The sequence below is a fragment of the Pyrenophora tritici-repentis genome, chromosome 4 (assembly GCF_003171515.1).
Source record: "Pyrenophora tritici-repentis strain M4 chromosome 4, whole genome shotgun sequence".
Lineage (NCBI taxonomy): Eukaryota > Fungi > Ascomycota > Dothideomycetes > Pleosporales > Pleosporaceae > Pyrenophora > Pyrenophora tritici-repentis.
This window is the reverse complement of record NC_089393.1, coordinates 2551975-2569287: the sequence shown is the minus strand read 5'-3', so window position 1 is coordinate 2569287 and position 17313 is coordinate 2551975. Positions and strand designations below refer to the sequence as shown.

Genomic DNA, 17313 nt, shown 5'->3' with positions numbered 1-17313 from the left:
CGAGAAAAACGTCCATCAAACACCGATCCTGCTTCGCCCGCGACAGCATCTGAATAGACTCACCGAGAAGAAACGCCATATGCCGGCCCACATGGCGTAGTTGGGCAGCTGTCTCCACCCGCGCTGGTGCATGACTGTGCGCTGGTAGACGCAACCTCCGGCGAAATATACGAGCACCGCGATCATGGCTATTACGCCGAATACCCCGCCCGGTCCGAGCGCTTGTGTCTCTTGGTGGACGCCGCCGCATGCAAAGGGCGAGCGGCCTTCGAAGAAGTATGCGCAGTCGTCTACGGCGGCGACAAAAGAGACGGACGTCTTGGCCAGCGGGTCGTTATCGCAGAGGAGGGAGATTACGGTGGTCTTGCGGCGCTCGGCTTCTTTGGGCTTTTTCTTCTTGTCGTCGTCGTCGTCATCGCCGTCGATGATCTCTCGGGTGTCGAGCGAGGCGGGCTCAAGTGAGCGCTTGGATTTCAACGAAGGGCATAGAGAGCCGCCAGTGTAGTTTAGAATAAGTTTGCGACCGCGGAAGATGGGTTCAGAGCTCTCGAGTCTGGGGAGAAAGTGTTAGTGTTGCGCCTCAAAGGTATCCTCCTGCCTGGTCCGCACTATTCGTCTGCTCGTCTCCCCCATATTCTTTTCTCGCACCTGGGTGAGATAAAATACTTGACAGTGTGGGCAAGCACATAGGTATGTGTGGCGCCTATAGTGGTCTTTGTACACTGTCGTGTCAAGTATCTTATGCCACCCAGGATCTGCTTGGGATAGAGACTCACCCAATAGCCCACTGCTTGTTTCCTTTTTCGTAGAATGCGCTAACATTCTTCCACATGCCCTTGTCCAAATCTTGTACCGCATCCAATTCCTCCACAACCGGGCCACAGAAGTTGATGGTGAAGTTTGCATTGTAATCATAGCCCCGGGCATGCCAGCTGCCCTCTTCGGCCTCTTTCTTGTTGCTTTTTTTGCCGTCTTCCTTGGAGGGTGGCAGGCGGCGCATAGGATTCAAGTCGAAGAAGCGTTCCGACGTGGGCGAGATGACGGTACATGGCTTGAGCGGTTTGTCCGAGGCAGCCGTCGCAAAGGTCGATGATGCTACCAGCAGCAAAAGCGAGTACAGTAGGGCTATCATGGTCGAGGGGGCGAGCGCACTGCGCTATACAGTTTGGGATGGCGGGCAGATGGTGACAGTGAAGGTTGAAGATCCATGCATCTATGGTACGATTGCTAATCTTCGCAACACGTTGGCTTCCGGGGCCGCGCACCCTTGTCAGGAACCCAGCCCGTAGAGCCGAGGCGGTTAGCGCGGCCAAGACTGGATCGTGCGCGTCATTACGGTTGACACCTTTCCGAAGAATCGTCCCATCGTTCCAATGTGCTCAGCCCCAGCTGAATAACTTATAAGAGACGGAATCCGCGGTGCTCATCGGAACAGGCGCGCTGTAAACTATCGATCGAAAGGAGCTGAGGCATTGTTGTTGTTGTGAAAGGGACGCGACGAACCCCTTTTCGACCAGTCTGTTTACTTACGGATCCACGGGATTGGATATTCGACATCGCAAGAGCCAGGGAACGCGACAAATCGATATCTAACCATGTCGAAAGTCAAGAGCGAGAAGAAGTCGCTCGATGAGAAGCCTCATGGTTATGAGTTTCTAGGACCGTGAGTGTTATGTCTTTTTTGCGACCCTGACGATCACGGCGCTAATCTCCTCTCAGCCCTGGAGCTTTCATCATCTCCTTTGGTCTCCCGGTCTTGGTCTATGTCTTTACGTTTTTGTGCAATGACATCTCTGGATGCCCGGCACCTGTTCTTCTTCACCCTTACAGCTTCAGCCTCGAACAGTTGAAGAAGGAGGTGGGATGGACTGGCTTTTCTGGTCTGCTTAACACGCAGGCCTTCCTCGGCACCCTGGGTTACTACATGCTGAGCTTGACCTTGTACCGATTCCTTCCTGGACAGGAGGTTGCAGGCACTGAGCTCAGGTCTGGTGGAAGGCTCATGTACAGGTTCAACGGTATGTTTTCATCATATACAATAAGTAACTTGCGCTAATTCATATCAGCCTGGAACTCGGCCCTTTTCATCATGGCCATGCTTGGAGCTGGTACAGCCGTCTACGGCGCCGAATTCCCTGTCTGGACTTTTATCCACGAGAACTACATCGGCATTCTGACCAGCAACATTCTCATTTCCTACTTCCTGGCCACCTACTGCTACGTCTCTTCTTTCAGTGTCAAGCACCCCAAAGATCCGTCCATGCGCGAGCTCGCAGCTGGCGGTCGTACTGGCAACATGCTTTACGACTGGTTCATCGGCCGTGAATTGAACCCACGTGTCGACTTGCCAATCTTCGGCGAGGTAGACATCAAGGCATGGTGTGAACTACGCCCTGGGATGCTGGGATGGATCATTCTGGATCTCGCCTTCATCGTGCAGCAATACCGCAACTTTGGCCGTGTCACAGACTCCATTATTCTTATTACCGTTGCACAGGCTGTCTACACTTTCGACGCCTTGTACATGGAGCCTGCCATTCTCACCACCATTGACATCATCGCCGATGGTTTCGGTATGATGCTTTCCTTTGGCGACCTCGTCTGGGTCCCATTCACCTACACCATCCAAACACGCTACCTCTCTGTCTACCCCGTTGATCTCGGTCTCTACGGTGTCGCTGGCGTGCTCGCAGTCCAGGGTATTGGCTACTACATCTTCCGCGCTGTCAACAACGAGAAGAACCGCTTCAGGACAAACCCCGACGACCCGCGTGTCAAGCACCTCAAGTACATTGAGACCGAGGCTGGCTCCAAGCTTCTCATCAGCGGATGGTGGGGAACTGCACGTCACATCAACTACCTCGGTGACTGGCTCATGAGCTGGTCCTACGTCCTTCCCACGGCCATGTCCGGATACCTGATCAAGAACTCTGCGCAACACCCTATCACCGCCACGCAAACCGACGCCTACTTCTTCAAGGACGCCTACGGCAAATACGTAGTACCTGACGAGGCCAAGGGCTGGGGCATGATCTTCACCTACTTCTTCATGGTCTATTTTGCCATTCTTCTCGTCCACCGCGAGAGGCGCGACGAGGAGAAGTGCAGGAGGAAGTACGGAAAGGACTGGGACCGCTACGTTGAGCTTGTTCCCTGGAGAATCGTCCCTGGTATTTACTAGGGGCTTGTCTTCGAACATGTTTTTTCACTCATCTGCTTGGATAGCAAATGAGGGTGTGATGCTACTGCCATCACGGTAGTTGAAGACGTACACCCGGTATAATTCTTATTTTTGTCGAATTTTACTGTCATGTTAGGGTGAGGATGGAATGCTACCGCATGTTCGGTCAAAGACATACATCTTCAAAAGAAGGGGTGAGGGGGAAGGGATACACAGCCAGTGCTATGCTATCGCCAGGAGGCGGTTGAAGACATGCATGGTTTAGATGGATGGGGCGAAGGTAGAAATAAGGCTAGGTAGCGCTATCGCCCACGTGATTGAAGACGCACATGCCGAATATAATGTTTAGTAGGTGATCAACTACTTTGCTCTTTAACAACGATGATGCAAGTGCTAGTGAAGAGTGAAAAAGGGTTATATTGTAGATGGATCCTAGTGGTTCACTGTCCAGCAGCCAACCAAGACATAAGCATCATCGTCATCATCATCAACGTTATCATCATCAACGTTATCATCATCAACGTTATCATCTATCACAACTGCATCTACCGAACAGCTCCACCCTTTCTAAAAATCCTACTCCTATCATCCCACTCCTCACCCCCCATCCTTCTACTCCCATTCCCCCTCCTCCCCCCATCCCTCTCACCATCCCTATCCTTCCCCCCAACCTCACTCCGACTTCTCTCCCTCGCATACTTCCTCCCCCCATATCCACCCAACACAAGCCCCGCCGCGGTACCCAGCCCAGGAAAAATCGCATCCCCGATAATCGTGCCTGCGCCCGCGCCGAGAAAAGTATCCCTAGTTTTATGCGCGCCGCTATGTGATTTATCCTTTTCCTTGTCGCTGTACCTGTCGCTGCTATGCTTGTAGCGGCGGTGTCTGTCATCGGAGCGGTCACGGTCGTAGGGGTGGTTGTAATTGCTAGTAGTGGTGTAGGGATCTGGTGTATGTGCGCGGTCAGGACGGGAGTGGCTTTGATAGCGGTGGTGGCGGCGTGGTAGTGGGGGAGAAGCGGGGCCTTCGTCGCTGGAAGAGATGGAGCCGAGACTCGTGCTGGTGTCTGAGTCGTGGTCTGTGAAGTGGACGCGCGTGGGGGGTTGGGAGTGGCTTCTTATAGGTTGTTGTGTGGAGACGCCGAGGTAGTTGCTGTTATTGTTGGTTTGCGAAGGTTGATGGTGGGGTTGGGGCATTGTGTAGTGTTGGGAGGGGTGGTAGCCGGATGGTGGTGTTTGGGGGTAGGGCGCTGGCATGATATGTGGTGATTTCTCGAGGTATGGTTGGTGGTGTTGTGGATGGGGGTATGGAGAGTAGTTTGGAGGTGGTGTGTTTGCGTATCCTGAAGTATTGCTGTAGGGACTTGGGGGTGGTTGTTGGTACTGTGGCGGCTTTGGTGGTTGTGGTGGGTATGAGTGGTTGCCTGGAAGTTCATGTGCACCTTGCGTGCCCAGGTAGTATTCCTGTGCTGCCATGTCTTCGTATCTATCGTTCGGTCGCAAAAGGTATTAGTGCTCTGTAATCAGCATGAGGAGAGTGAAGATGCGATACAAGGCCTTGGCCAAATATATACCAACAGACTCCGCGCAACCATCACCAGGCCATAATCTGCGCGACGATGCTACGTCATTTTGATCAACAGATCAACCCCTGGGTTTTGCATTCGGCCTGTCCGGGGAGCTCGGCAAGCATGCAGCACAAGGCTGACAGGGTCCGGTGATGCATGGTGAAGTCCGAGGGGGCAGCCGAAACCTTCTTTCTCGCTGAAAAAGCGTCTTGCTGACGTGGTTCAAACTTGATGAACAAAGTTTGACTCAAAAGAAAATATAGTGTGAATGCAAGTAACTTTGGTTGAAATAGTAGAATGTTAACTGGGTATCTTGCAAGACTGAAGGTGTACAAACGTATCAAGGTGTGTATGCCAAGACAAATAGGGCACTCCGCTCCAATGAGCATCAATCCAAGAGCTGGGCGCCATCAGGATTTTGTCGCCACAGCTGTAGCCACCAAGGGCATGCTCGACTGTGCTTCCGTGTCCCCATAAGCCTTACGCACAGGCACACCTTCGACTTTCTTGACATTCTTGCCTTCGTGCCACATCAGGATGCCGGCAGCAGCAGCGACAATGCAGCCGATTGCGACAAATAGCCCCGTAGCCCATGACGGTCGGTCAATGCGATTGTAATGCCACATGTAGAAGCAGAGAAGAACCTGACAAAATGTATTACACACATTCATCCAGATGACGAAATCCATCTTCCAGCTCTTTGTGGGTGGGGCACGGATTGCAGTAGGTGGTGGGTCCGGAATTGCCTTGACTGGAATAGGTACAGCGGGGTCTTCGGGATCGACGACAGTTGCATTGGCTTCGTCAGGTAGTTCGTCTGAGCCGGGAAGTCTGAACCATCCTCGATGTATGCCTGCAAGTCGTCGGATGCCTGTTTCTGTGCGCTTTGCGCCTCCAATTCTCCACCATGCCCACCAGTATAGGTCGCGGAAGCGCCATGGTGCCAGACCAAAACCTGTGACGCAGAAGAGTGCGTTGAGAATTTGCGAATCGTATTCTATCCACTTTCGCCGTGGGGAGTTGATGTCATCACAGGTGGGTGTACACATGGCTGGCGCAGCGTTGCAAAGTAGGAGAAAGAGCATGCCACCCCAAGCAACAACGTTTAGACCATAGAGAGTAATGAGGAAACCGCTGGGGGTCAAGAACCACTTGAAGAAGCCCTGGAAACCGATGGCGAATGACTGTTTCCATGGCAGCTTGGGTGGTGGTATATAGCCGTTGGCGTACTATCGCAGCATTAGTATGTTGACGCAGGGGAACATGGGTAGACAAACATGTCCTGAAGCTGTCCTCTTTGGTTGCTGCGCGTTATCGAGGTGCTCTCCTACTGTCTCAGAGCTGTGGTTTGACCGCATGCCAGAGGTTAAGCTGTCCTTCTGTCCATCATATCCAGCTGCTTCTCGTGTATCCTCCTCGGCCAAGGCAGGGAAAGGCTCGCCGTCTAGCACGTTGCCTGACGACGTTCTCCGTTGAGCACTAGATCGCTCTGCCAGCTCCACGTTTGTAGAGTCCTCCCCCTGACTTGTTCTTGATCCTGCTCTCCTCCGTTGTGTCTCTTCACACCATCCTGTGGATCCAAAAGAACCTCTCCGTATGTCCGATATTGAGGGTGCTCTGGCTGCGGTCGTGCCAGTGGCTGCCCACATGCCAGGTGGAGGGTTTGCCTCGATCAACTTTCCCGTCGCGGTACGTATTTTACTCGAAATCGATGACGCACCGGTGGAGGTTCGTGCGCGTGGGTTTGTCGAAGGCGACTCTGCTACAGGGCTCGATGGGTTTGGGTTGCGAATGCCTTCAGGTTGTGGGAACGGCACTGGCGTTGGTATGCTGCTATTGGAAGCCATGTTTGTTGAAGACAGCTACCTGGAGGTGCCTTCTTTTGTAGAGTAAGTAGTCCGGTCCGCAGCGCCCGCAGCACAATGCCCCAGCTTAATCGGTTAATAGCTTGTTCAATAATATCACTGGACGATCCCGTTGCTTTTCGCAAAGCGTCACTTGGGCGGGTAAATCGGGAGTGAAGAGTAATCTGCTTTGAATAAAAGCAGCAGCTGTATGAGGAGCGACATGTTTACAAGGAGCTACCACTATTTGTTGGCATAGGACGCGACGGCCTAGACTGGTGAAGGGGTGGCGGCTCCCAGGAACCCCAGGCAGGCCCGACCAGACCCACAAGCCGCAGTTGTCGAGCCACACATGTGCAGCCGCCAGCCACAACGCGCATCTAAAAACCCGCTTGCTCGATACAAATACGCGTATGACGGCTCCGCCACAATACATTACGCTGCAGCATTTGCCTTGGTAAGACTTGGGAGATGATGAGTTGATGAATATTGTTTGATTTTACTCTAACTATCTGTTGAACTTATGACATATCGCTTTCAGTGAGTGTGGTGTGGCGGAATAGAGTTGGCCACCGGAGTAGTCCCGACTTGGCCGAACCTCATCATGGAGGAAGCATGTGAACCTGCCATACACACACATGCTACACAGACAAGCTCCATCTACAGAAGCGCGAGAGCACCTGCAACTGCAACCATGCACGGAATACCAAGGTCCTTTGTCATGAACACAGCGGCATTCGTCGTCACCTGAGCCGGTGCAGACCTTGTTGCCGAGACACTGCTCGCAGTCGTGGGCGAATCTGTCGAAATTGGCGTCTCGCCGGCGGGAATCGACATGAGACCATCAGAAGACTCGGGCGTCTCTAGAGGAGGAATCGTCATGTTGCCCGTCACGGTTGAAAGAGATGGGTCGGTGATGATGGAGACGACAACAGTTCCTGTCTTGAGAGGTGGAATTGACATGATACCCGTCACGGTAGAGAGAGAGGGGTCGATGGCAGTGACGACAGACTCTGACGAGACTGGCAGGATGCTCATCATGCTACCAGACGGACCTAGTCAGGTTAGTCTCAATGCGAGAAGAGAGTTTGATGAAGATCGTACATGACGGGCACGGTTCCTGCAAGCATGCTTGATAGCACAGCCAAGGATCCACCGGCGTCGCTGCGGGTGTTGACGTCTGGATAGTGAAGGCTTCCTCGCCCGTAGGCGTGGGACTGACGAAAGGCGAGGTCGCGACGATGTCCTGGGCGGCGGCAGCGCTAGCCAAAAGCAGCAGTGTGGAGATGGAGAGTGATGCGAGCATGATGATGGATTTCTGGTAATTGTAGCGTGATTTCAAAAGGCCAAACTCAGTAGTCTTTATCGCTGAGTGTTGTCGGAGAGATCAGAATGGACGAGGCTTAAGAATGAGAAGTCTTGTTTGTTGCCTGGGCCGCGTTGCTCCTTCCATTCACAGCGGTCGTGGTTGCTCGGCAGTGCTCCCATGACTGGCGGGGTGGCATTCAAGATCTTCGCTCCTTCCGCAACCGCATAGCTTCCTTCACCCCAACGCCACGCACCACCAATCGCCCTGCAGCGCTCGTCGTCGCCCAGCCTTCACTATGACGGCAATCTCAATAAGAGCGGACCTGAAACATACCATCGCGCCGGCGCATTTACAGACGTTCGTATCGGCGCCCGCAGGCAACACGCACCTTCCGAATGAGCAATCGCTCGCCCGCCAGATACTGCACAACCTCCAGTATCAGCACTACTGGTCGGACCTGCAGGTGCACACGCACTCACCGACTACCAACGACCTTCTACCCCGTCCGCTGGTCTCTGGCCTACCACCGCAACGTTTATACGTTCATCCCGATGAGCAAGTGGAGTTGCTGAAGAAGGCCGACCGCGAAAGGAAAGCGCGCGCTGCGGGCGAGGCAGGTGGACTGGAGGTCAAAGCGGAGCCTGAACGAGAATGGGTACTGCCTACCAGACTGAACGAGACGTGGACGCTGCGTAAGCTAGCTGGCGTGTTCGATGTTATCAGTATGGTCCCGCCTACAACAGGCTCGTCAAATACTGGAGGGGACACAGCCAATCCCTGGAGGACAACAAAGCGTGTCGTATTAGCGACAGTAGACTCGGACAGCACAGTCGTCTACTACATTGTCCACGATGGCGTCGTCAAGCCGCGACAGAACTGAACGGAGCTTTGCTGTCCAGTGCCGTCTTTGCGCCATTCATCACAGTGCATAGCGCGATTTCGAAGCGAATGCTTGTATAAAAAGCAGCATGTAGCTGAGGAAAAAGTAACTTGGCCATGGATTACCCTGAACTATCCTACGCCTGACTGACATCAGCGCTTGCCCCCTCCTAAGGTATTTCTGGGGAGATGAAATCCCCTGGTTTTGGCTTCTCGTAGAAGCGACTCATATTCACTGTCGCCTCAGGTGGCAACTGATGCGCCTCTGCCCACTCGCGTATGGCCTCGAAATCCCGGCATCGATGCTTTGAGTTGAAGTCGACAAAGGGCGTCGGCTCCGACTCGCCTCCAGCTTGCCACCACACTTGACCGAACACACCGATATCCGGGTTGCACATTAGAGTTTGTCGCAAGATATCCAAGCAATGTGTCGTGTGCACGCGCACAATATACTCGCTGTTCACGAAAGGTCCTTGCTTTTTGGCCAAGTAATAGTCGTAGTTCCAATGCAGCGTCTTGCGGAGGAGGTCCTTGAAAACAATCAACAACATTCAGTGGGTATTCCGTTCCTGGTACTTACCAAACAATGCAGGTGATGCAGGCCTTCGACATTCGCTGGGAATCCACCACCATACTCTTGGCTCACTTTGACTTGGTCAGGCCGCAGCCCCATTTGTCCAGCTTCGTTCTCGGGTACGACCACGCTTCGATCTGGAGAACCAGTCAATCAAGCCCTCTGTAGGTCGGCGTTACTTACAGTTCACGCCGAGCGCCGCCCACGCTGCGTCGACCTCTGGACTCGCTGGTTGTCGATATATGTTTTGATGTAAAAAGCTTCCGTTGAACTGCTGTGTATGCCAGTTCGGCTTTACGTCTCTGACAACCGGTGCTGAGCTTATTAGTAATTGCATTTGACATCCATCTTCTTCCACTTACAATATCGTGAAATATGATGAATGCAGAATTCATCAGGATTGGCTAACAAGGTGATCTTACTCATGCCGAAAGCCATCCATATTGCTGCGCCAACATATAATATGGTACACAGGATGAGTGTCCTTACAGCTACCTGAACATCGCGACTTGAACGGCTAACAGCAGGTTTCAGAGTAAGTGAAGTTGAAGAAGAGGATGGTAGCAAGGTATCACTGTCGTGGCTTTCTGAGTCGCGCTGGGGTAAACGGGTGTGCTCATAACGACGGTGAAAGATGCTGAACATGATGAGACCTCCACACAAATCCGCACGATCGAAGTCGAAGGAACAAGCGACAAAAGTCAAGCAGATCTGATTTCGCGGCGGGAAGAAGAACGATGAAGTAAACTACATCCAACCAAAGTGTCAAAACCCTGTGCCTGCCGTCGGCAGTTCCCTTTCTCGTCACAGGTAGGACGTACAGTACGAATAAATACCCCGTACGACAAGACCAGCCATTCATGACAAGTTGTGACACAATGATGGCTGTCATAGATGTCAGACACGTTGGCCATGTAGTGCAAGAAAACATGTATACCACTCAACTGGCAGAGTAATTGCTCTAGCGACGTCTATGGGGGTACTTGTTGTCTGACCAGTCACAATCACACCACCATTGAGGAACCTGTATAGTGATATCCAAATGTCAACATGAACCGGCTTTCTGACTCGTTCGCGCTCATATCCATCACAGAAGCCCGCACCACTTCTGGATTGAGACGGCAGTGAGCAAACTTGCCTAAGCCGACTGTGACAGTCCCGCCCGGGTGCACTTTATAGTCTTCGCAGTAACGATGTACAGATTTGCTGTTCTCACGGAATTCAACACCAAGCCAATGGTTGATCTCATCGGAGACAACACTTAGCACCCGCTCGTGTGGAGCATCTAAGCTGTGGCTTCCACAGAACTTCCGGTCAAATACGCGACACTGAATGCGTCTCTGGACGACCTCAAGCAACAACATCACTATTCCCGCAAGGTGGTCAATATGTGACTCCCGGAGTCAACAAAAGAGAATTCGAATGATCACAATATATTGTATATACGGATGGAACCTTACGCAATCGTCACCATGATCGATTTCTGTACCATGATTGGGTTTGATACTCGCCTCTCAGCGCTGTCTACAAAAGGGTGGGTCGCGTAGTGGGAGTGGCATATATCACAGCTTCTACTTCTCCTTTACTCTCAGTCCAGACTACTCCCGATATCTCTTACTTCCCATATCCGATAGTCCCTCACCATGCATCCCGCAGCCCTGCTCATCAGCCTCGCCGGCTTTGCAGCCGCAGTCCCACTTCCACACGATATGACAGGTACGTCTCCACCATAAACAATGTGTACCCACCTCATAACACGCCCAAACAGATGGCCAAGCCATGAACATGGCACACGACGCAGTCCAGCCCAAAGTAGAGACGTACGCCGAATATGGCGCCTACTATACAGACTACGGAAACTACGCAAAGACGGACCAAGGCGTGGCCAAACGGACGAAGATGGCTACATACACGCCTCACAGCAATTATGGCTGCTACCCTGGTGCTTCCGTGGAAGACGTAACGAATATGAAGAAGCGCGGTTACTCTCGCTACGATTCGCATGGGACGTACCCTGAGGCTGTGGATGACGAAGGCGGCAAGATGGATACGGATAAGATGATGGCAAGACGCCACATGAAGATGACACACGAGGAGATGATGAAGATGATGAAGGACAACGGTGACGCCGACGACACCATGATGACAAAAGGGGATAGCGACAACGACGACAACGACGACGGTACCATGATGCAGAAGCGTGACATGCCTTCTACCTCTGATACAGGAGAGCGCAAGGCACCGCACGAGTCGCTCCCAGACAACGATGACAAGTATCACATCTACGAGTATGTTCTCTTTTCCCTTTGGCAGGGTATGGCGACGTTTGCTGATCGGGGCGTGCAGTCCTTATACGGAGTACGGGCATTATTCTGCTGCGGGTGGTGGTGAAGGGGTGGAGAAAATGCAGTAGGGTGGTGATTTGGTTGGGTGAGTAAGGAGGGGGTGAGATGGTTGTTTGGTTTATCGTTGGCGATGCTTTGGCGCGCTTTACGCTCTTTTGTTGGATTTGTTGGGACATCCAATGTGGCATGTTTTGGGTAGTGAGAAGAAGTGGTGGATGGGGAAAAGCTGAATGATATTTGGTATTGACTATACACCGCTCCTTGATAACAATCCGTGGTCCAGGATCTATTGATCAGTTAGATTGAGCCTGGTACCGTATTCGTGTATCCGCGTCTCTAAACTGTCACCGGAACTCGATGTCATTCATGCACTAGGTAGTATAGGGATTTCACAATATAGCATTACCCAGTGAAACAAACAGCATCACCACTGTCTCCAGCCCTATACACGCTATAAAACCATCCATGACACATTATACACCACAACCACACCTTCACAAACCCTCATCTCGCATACCATGCTTACCTCGGGTACCGCACCACGCCCATCACGTGAGCGCACAAACTACAGTACAAACTCACCGAGCCTCCCACGCCGGACCAGCCCCCTAACAAGCACGCCAACCCCGGACGCTCACCCCCCAAGTCCAGGGCAAGAGGCATGGCAAGCCCCCAACAAAAGACGACCGGCGGGATCACCCCCCAGCAAAAAACGCCAAAGAAATCGCGTGGTGTGCAGTCGCTGCAGTGAGAAATGAGCCCATATTCTAGACAAGGGGATCCACTGTAGCCCGGTGCTTTAACAAAAGGGCCGATGCCGTGCAGTGTTTAAAAGGTGATCCCGGTTAGAGCCTTATGGGCACGATTGTGTGAGCATCTGGATTGAGTAAAAGAAAAGGGCATTACGAGTAATGCTGCGTGCGTGCGTGCTGTAGGGCTTAGAGTCTTAATTACTTGGAGGCAGGGCGTTAGGCTGAGTGGACACGTGGTGGACGGACGAACGGGCTGGGTTGGTGGTGGTGATTTTGTGCTGCTGAGTGTTGGATGGGCTGAGCTGGGGCTGGCTGGCTTGGGTAGGGGTGTTTGAAAAGAAGCCGGGTTGGAATGAGATATGATGGGTGTGATGGGGAGAGATAGACTCGTATTGTCATATATGAGTAGGATCGTCGCTGTGATGTGCGAGTGGTTGGGTAGGTTTAGCATGGTTTCTTTTCGTTCCTGAGCAATCTGTGTAAAGATATGTGTGTGTGTGTGTGTGTGTGTGACTGTTTTACTTTTTTTACGCGGGGTAAAAGGGAATGTGGTGTAAAGTAGGTTGACGGAAGGCATATTTGGCTAAAGGCAGGGCGTCTTCCTGCGCAGAAGCGGTGATGAACGACGTATGCAGATGGATGACCAGAGGGCTGGCTTTCGGCGAGGCCGATTCGCGCCGACAAATGGAATTACTTATTTATCAGTAATCAGTACCGACAGTGAGAGACTGACTGGATAAGCTCTGGATACGTGGAACAAGGGCCGTGCAGCGGTGCTTTTCTGGAAGCCAAGTTTGGACTGATGAGCGGCGGGCAGACGTCAGGTCAGTCACAAACATCAATGACGCACCCCCAGCCTTGTGTATGAGATTGCGCAGGCTTGGAGTGAAACGCTTTTCCCCGGTCGTGGGCGTCCTTGCAGAGAGTAACTCGCCCAAGTCCCAGCGCCATCATCAACGTTGGCCTCGTGATGCACTCAACGAGAGCATGGGAGGAGCATGTAGCACCAAAGCTTAAGCGACCGGCGCGCCGTTGCGCGGAGCAGGGCCGCCTACTTCGCGGGGCCGCGAGATGTGTTGCAGGCGGTCGAATCGGAACATAGGATGGCGAATATGGGCGGTATTGGGGTGCAGGTCGCAATTCTAGTTCATATATTCCTCGTGTGCGCCCAACGTCTGCATGTTTGACAAGGCGGGCGCCCCGCAAAACACAAGCTGTCGCTGTTGCTGTGATGGAGAAGGGGTCCCCGCCACAACGTCGACGACAACAAGTCAGCCTCGCGATGCGCAGAAACAGCTTCTATGACGGCACAGTACTTGGGTGAGGTAGCCACAGGGACCCAGTGGCTTGTATAGACATGGCGACTCCTGCTTTGTGATGCCTGATTAAGCAGCGCTCTCTCTAAGCCATGTGGGGGAGCGAAGGATTATGTGGCTTGCATCGGCCAAGATGCGGCCAGTGACTTGAGTGGGCCAGTGAGTTTGATGGAGCTTTAATCGGACCTCGACGGGAGGCAAGCTTGCGAATCCTGTAGGCGCTATTACATCGCTATGCTTCCGTCCCCTGTGCATACCGCATGGACATGGCTGCCAGACTATGGGCGGAGACACAGGCCGCGCTGCAGCCAGCTGTAGACGGCCCTCATAACATCACCCACCGTCATGGTGCGCGGTCCTGTGCTGTATTGCTGGTGTGCCGCCATTTGTCTTTATCCTGCTGCTGCAATTCCTCTTTGTTGCACGTGCTGACGCTCACATACATCCCTTCCACTTCTTCTCCTCCTCCCCACATACGCACCTGCACTACGCTTTGATATACCAACTAGCGCCCCACTGGCCTCGAACCAAGGCCCGCGACTATCCTGTGGAGAATCCGGAGCTTACCATCCACTTGTTCGGCCGGCGCTCCGGTCCAGCACAGCACACACGAACGTCTGGAAGTCCGACGCCTGAATTCCGCCTGCCATGTTGGTTGGAGACCTCGAGTACACGCGCATATGACTTGTAGTAAGAACTGCTGCAACTTGATGCACGTCGCCGTCAGCCCTACCGGAACGCGCCACCAGAATAGACGCTGCCGCTGACACCATGGCCGACTCCGGCGCAAACGCTACCTCCGTGGCTACATCCTCGCATGCGCGCTTCGACAACGACGACTCGCTGCTTTTGAACGACTTTGGCCTGTCTGACCTGCGCGCCTCTCCGAATTCCAACAGTATGAGTCCTACTAACATGATGGCCTCTTACTCCGACTTCGACATGGCCTTTGCCCCGAACCGAGGCTTTGGCTCCGACTTTGACGGCATCCAGCCAAAAATCGAGCCTGGCTATGCTGACCACCGAGGAAGCGTGGGGAACATGAGTGAGGAGGCCATGAGTGCCGCCAGTGCCCTCCCACACCGGCTGAGCATTGGTGCCAGCCCAGGAATTGATGGGTCCAATACCAGTCCAGCGGGGAGTGCGCCTGCCATGGACATGCTCGCCATCGGGGATACCATGAGTGAAGGCTCGGCCCTTGCTATGAAGCTCGGCGGGAACGATGGCACAGACGGCCATTCGACCACGTCAAAAAAGAGCAAGGACGACATCCAGGACCCGCCACTGTGGAGCGAGATGAAGACAAAGGCTGGCAAAGAGAGGAAAAGGCTACCACTGGCATGCATTGCCTGTCGGAGGAAGAAGATCCGCTGCTCCGGTGAGAAGCCCGCATGCAAACACTGTCTGAGAAGCAGGATACCATGCGTCTACAAAGTCACCACACGGAAGGCTGCCCCGCGGACCGACTACATGGCCATGCTGGACAAGAGACTCAAACGCATGGAAGACCGCGTTGTCAAACTCATTCCCAAGGAAAGCCTACCTTCTGTCGCAAATGTGGGCAGGTCCATTGTTAAGCCCGCTATCCCCGGCGCCCCGCCCAAGACGCCCACGAACAAGAAGCGTCCAGCCGAAGAAGCATTCGGCAACGAGCTCGATGAGTGGTCCAAGGCAAAGGTTCCTGACCCGGACATTGCTGGCTCGACATCACGGTCCAAGGAATCAGCCGAGAGCAAACTGCTCACCGAAGGCGCCGAGAGCCTGCCTTCAAAAGAAATTCAAGAGCATCTAACTGAAGTGTACTTTGACTTTGTGTACTGCCAAAGCTATCCGCTTCTCCACAAGCCCAGTTTCATTAGAAAGCTAGCAGCGGGCCAGGTTCCGCCAGTACTAATATTAGCGCTGTGCGCTATATCAGCACGCTTCTCTACACACCCCCAATTACGGACAGAGCCATGTTTCCTACGAGGCGATCACTGGGCGGAACGCGCGCGAGAAATCTCGCTGAAACGATACGATACACCCAACATCACCATTCTGATAGTCTATCTCTTACTTGGTCTTCATGAATTCGGCACATGCCAGGGCGGACGGAGCTGGATGTTTGGCGGCATGGCACAGAGAATGGCATACGCACTGCAACTGCACAAAGAAAACGAATACGACCCGCTGGTCAGCGAAAAGGACAGGAAACCCCTGAGCGCTACAGACCGAGAGATACGGCGGCGGACAATGTGGTCCTGCTTCCTGATGGACCGCTTCAACTCTTCTGGTACTGACCGGCCATTGTTTGTTCATGAACAATATATCGAAGTGCAACTACCAGTCAAGGAACATCTATACGTTCACGAGATACCTGCGCCGACCGAGAGCCTAGAAGGCACTGTACCAAACCCAGTTCCGCCTGACAGTGGGCACCTGTCGGATCCGCGCGAAAACATGGGCGTTGCGGCTTACACGATACGTTTGGTCTGCACATGGGGCAAACTAATCAAGTACATGAACCTGGGCGGCAAAGAGCGTGAAGACGAACCAATGTGGTCATCCAACTCGACATATCACGCGATCAAGAAGGAGGCAAAGGACTTCAAGGCAGCATTGCCTGAGATGCTGGTGTTCAGCCCCGAGAACCTCAAGAGCCACGCTGTTGGCAAAACCGCAAACTCGTTCCTGTACCTCCATATCCTATACCAGCAAATCATGCTCTTCATGCACCGCTTCGCCCTACCTTCAACAGCAGGCAGCAGACCACCAAAGGACATGCCGCACGACTTCCTTACAGAATCCGCCCGCTCAGCGCTCGATGCTGCGAACCAGATATCGATGCTTATCCACGAATCCATGGATCACAACGTCGTTGCGCCATTCGCTGGATATTCCGCCTTCTTCTCTTCGACCGTACATATTCACGGCGTATTTTCAAAGAACCCAAAGCTGGAAGCGCAATCGAAAAAGTATTTGGCATACAATCTCAAATACCTGACAAAGATGAAGAAGTACTGGGGAATGTTCCACTATATCGCCGAGAACTTGAAGGAGTTGTACCGACAACACGCCGACGCTCAACTGCAAGGGTCGAATGCAAGTGAGCAGAAGAAGGGTAGCATCTTCCAGTATGGAGACTGGTTTGATAGGTATCCTCACGGGGTCTCGAAAACAGACTACGAGGACGCAGCAGAAGGAGTTCCAAAAGAGGCAGGCACGGATGCGGTTCTGGGGCACAAGAGTGATCTGCAAAGTGTAGAGGAATTCTTCGCCTCGCTATCTCCGCCGTCCAAATCAGACCAACAGCGCAAACACGCTCGCAAGAACAAGTCGAAATCAGTGTCGAAACCCGATATATCGTCGTCGAGCCATACGGATCCAGCACGATTGCAACGCCACAACAGCCATTCACAGCAATCCCGCACCGCACAACTACAAGCTCAACAACAAATGAACCACCTAAACATGACCTCGCAAGACGCAATAGACGCCGCCATCGCCGCCGGCTACGACCCAAACACGCTCTTCGCCCAACAGCAACAACAACACCACCAATCCTCC

General features: G+C 53.0%; 9 protein-coding genes across 9 annotated transcripts; 4 read left to right on the top strand and 5 right to left on the bottom strand.

The window, feature by feature from the left end:
• Nucleotides 1–772: 772 nt before the first annotated feature.
• PtrM4_097660 (uncharacterized protein) lies at nucleotides 773–1132 on the bottom strand (the record flags this gene model as incomplete). The annotated part of the gene is made up of 1 exon (XM_001933861.2): nucleotides 773–1132. One exon carries the CDS (start codon nucleotides 1130–1132, stop codon nucleotides 773–775), a length of 360 nt encoding a protein of 119 aa, XP_001933896.2.
• Nucleotides 1133–1595: 463 nt separating this feature from the next.
• On the top strand, nucleotides 1596–3181 carry PtrM4_097650 (delta(14)-sterol reductase; the record flags this gene model as incomplete). Its single annotated transcript, XM_001933862.2, has 3 exons — nucleotides 1596–1663; nucleotides 1720–2018; nucleotides 2067–3181. 3 exons carry the CDS (start codon nucleotides 1596–1598, stop codon nucleotides 3179–3181), a joined length of 1482 nt encoding a protein of 493 aa, XP_001933897.2.
• Nucleotides 3182–3726: 545 nt separating this feature from the next.
• On the bottom strand, nucleotides 3727–4656 carry PtrM4_097640 (PRP38-assoc multi-domain protein; the record flags this gene model as incomplete). Its single annotated transcript, XM_001933863.1, has 1 exon — nucleotides 3727–4656. The coding sequence occupies one exon, from the start codon at nucleotides 4654–4656 to the stop codon at nucleotides 3727–3729; it is 930 nt and encodes a 309-aa protein (XP_001933898.1).
• Nucleotides 4657–5158: 502 nt separating this feature from the next.
• Nucleotides 5159–6595, bottom strand: PtrM4_097630 (DUF2985 domain containing protein; the record flags this gene model as incomplete). The annotated part of the gene is made up of 2 exons (XM_001933864.2): nucleotides 5159–5977; nucleotides 6026–6595. The coding sequence occupies 2 exons, from the start codon at nucleotides 6593–6595 to the stop codon at nucleotides 5159–5161; spliced, it is 1389 nt and encodes a 462-aa protein (XP_001933899.2).
• Nucleotides 6596–7252: 657 nt separating this feature from the next.
• On the bottom strand, nucleotides 7253–7898 carry PtrM4_097620 (Herpes-BLLF1 domain containing protein; the record flags this gene model as incomplete). Its single annotated transcript, XM_001933865.2, has 2 exons — nucleotides 7253–7647; nucleotides 7697–7898. The coding sequence occupies 2 exons, from the start codon at nucleotides 7896–7898 to the stop codon at nucleotides 7253–7255; spliced, it is 597 nt and encodes a 198-aa protein (XP_001933900.1).
• A 298-nt stretch (nucleotides 7899–8196) lies between these two features.
• On the top strand, nucleotides 8197–8781 carry PtrM4_097610 (Sen15 domain containing protein; the record flags this gene model as incomplete). Its single annotated transcript, XM_001933866.1, has 1 exon — nucleotides 8197–8781. The coding sequence occupies one exon, from the start codon at nucleotides 8197–8199 to the stop codon at nucleotides 8779–8781; it is 585 nt and encodes a 194-aa protein (XP_001933901.1).
• Nucleotides 8782–8950: 169 nt separating this feature from the next.
• Nucleotides 8951–9780, bottom strand: PtrM4_097600 (uncharacterized protein; the record flags this gene model as incomplete). Its single annotated transcript, XM_001933867.2, has 4 exons — nucleotides 8951–9310; nucleotides 9361–9491; nucleotides 9538–9669; nucleotides 9717–9780. 4 exons carry the CDS (start codon nucleotides 9778–9780, stop codon nucleotides 8951–8953), a joined length of 687 nt encoding a protein of 228 aa, XP_001933902.2.
• A 1217-nt stretch (nucleotides 9781–10997) lies between these two features.
• PtrM4_097590 (uncharacterized protein) lies at nucleotides 10998–11767 on the top strand (the record flags this gene model as incomplete). The annotated part of the gene is made up of 4 exons (XM_066107230.1): nucleotides 10998–11070; nucleotides 11123–11376; nucleotides 11551–11642; nucleotides 11701–11767. The coding sequence occupies 4 exons, from the start codon at nucleotides 10998–11000 to the stop codon at nucleotides 11765–11767; spliced, it is 486 nt and encodes a 161-aa protein (XP_065962898.1).
• Nucleotides 11768–14538: 2771 nt separating this feature from the next.
• On the top strand, nucleotides 14539–17206 carry PtrM4_097580 (zinc finger transcription factor 1; the record flags this gene model as incomplete). The annotated part of the gene is made up of 2 exons (XM_066107229.1): nucleotides 14539–17111; nucleotides 17167–17206. 2 exons carry the CDS (start codon nucleotides 14539–14541, stop codon nucleotides 17204–17206), a joined length of 2613 nt encoding a protein of 870 aa, XP_065962897.1.
• Between the last annotated feature and the right edge of the window lie 107 nt (nucleotides 17207–17313).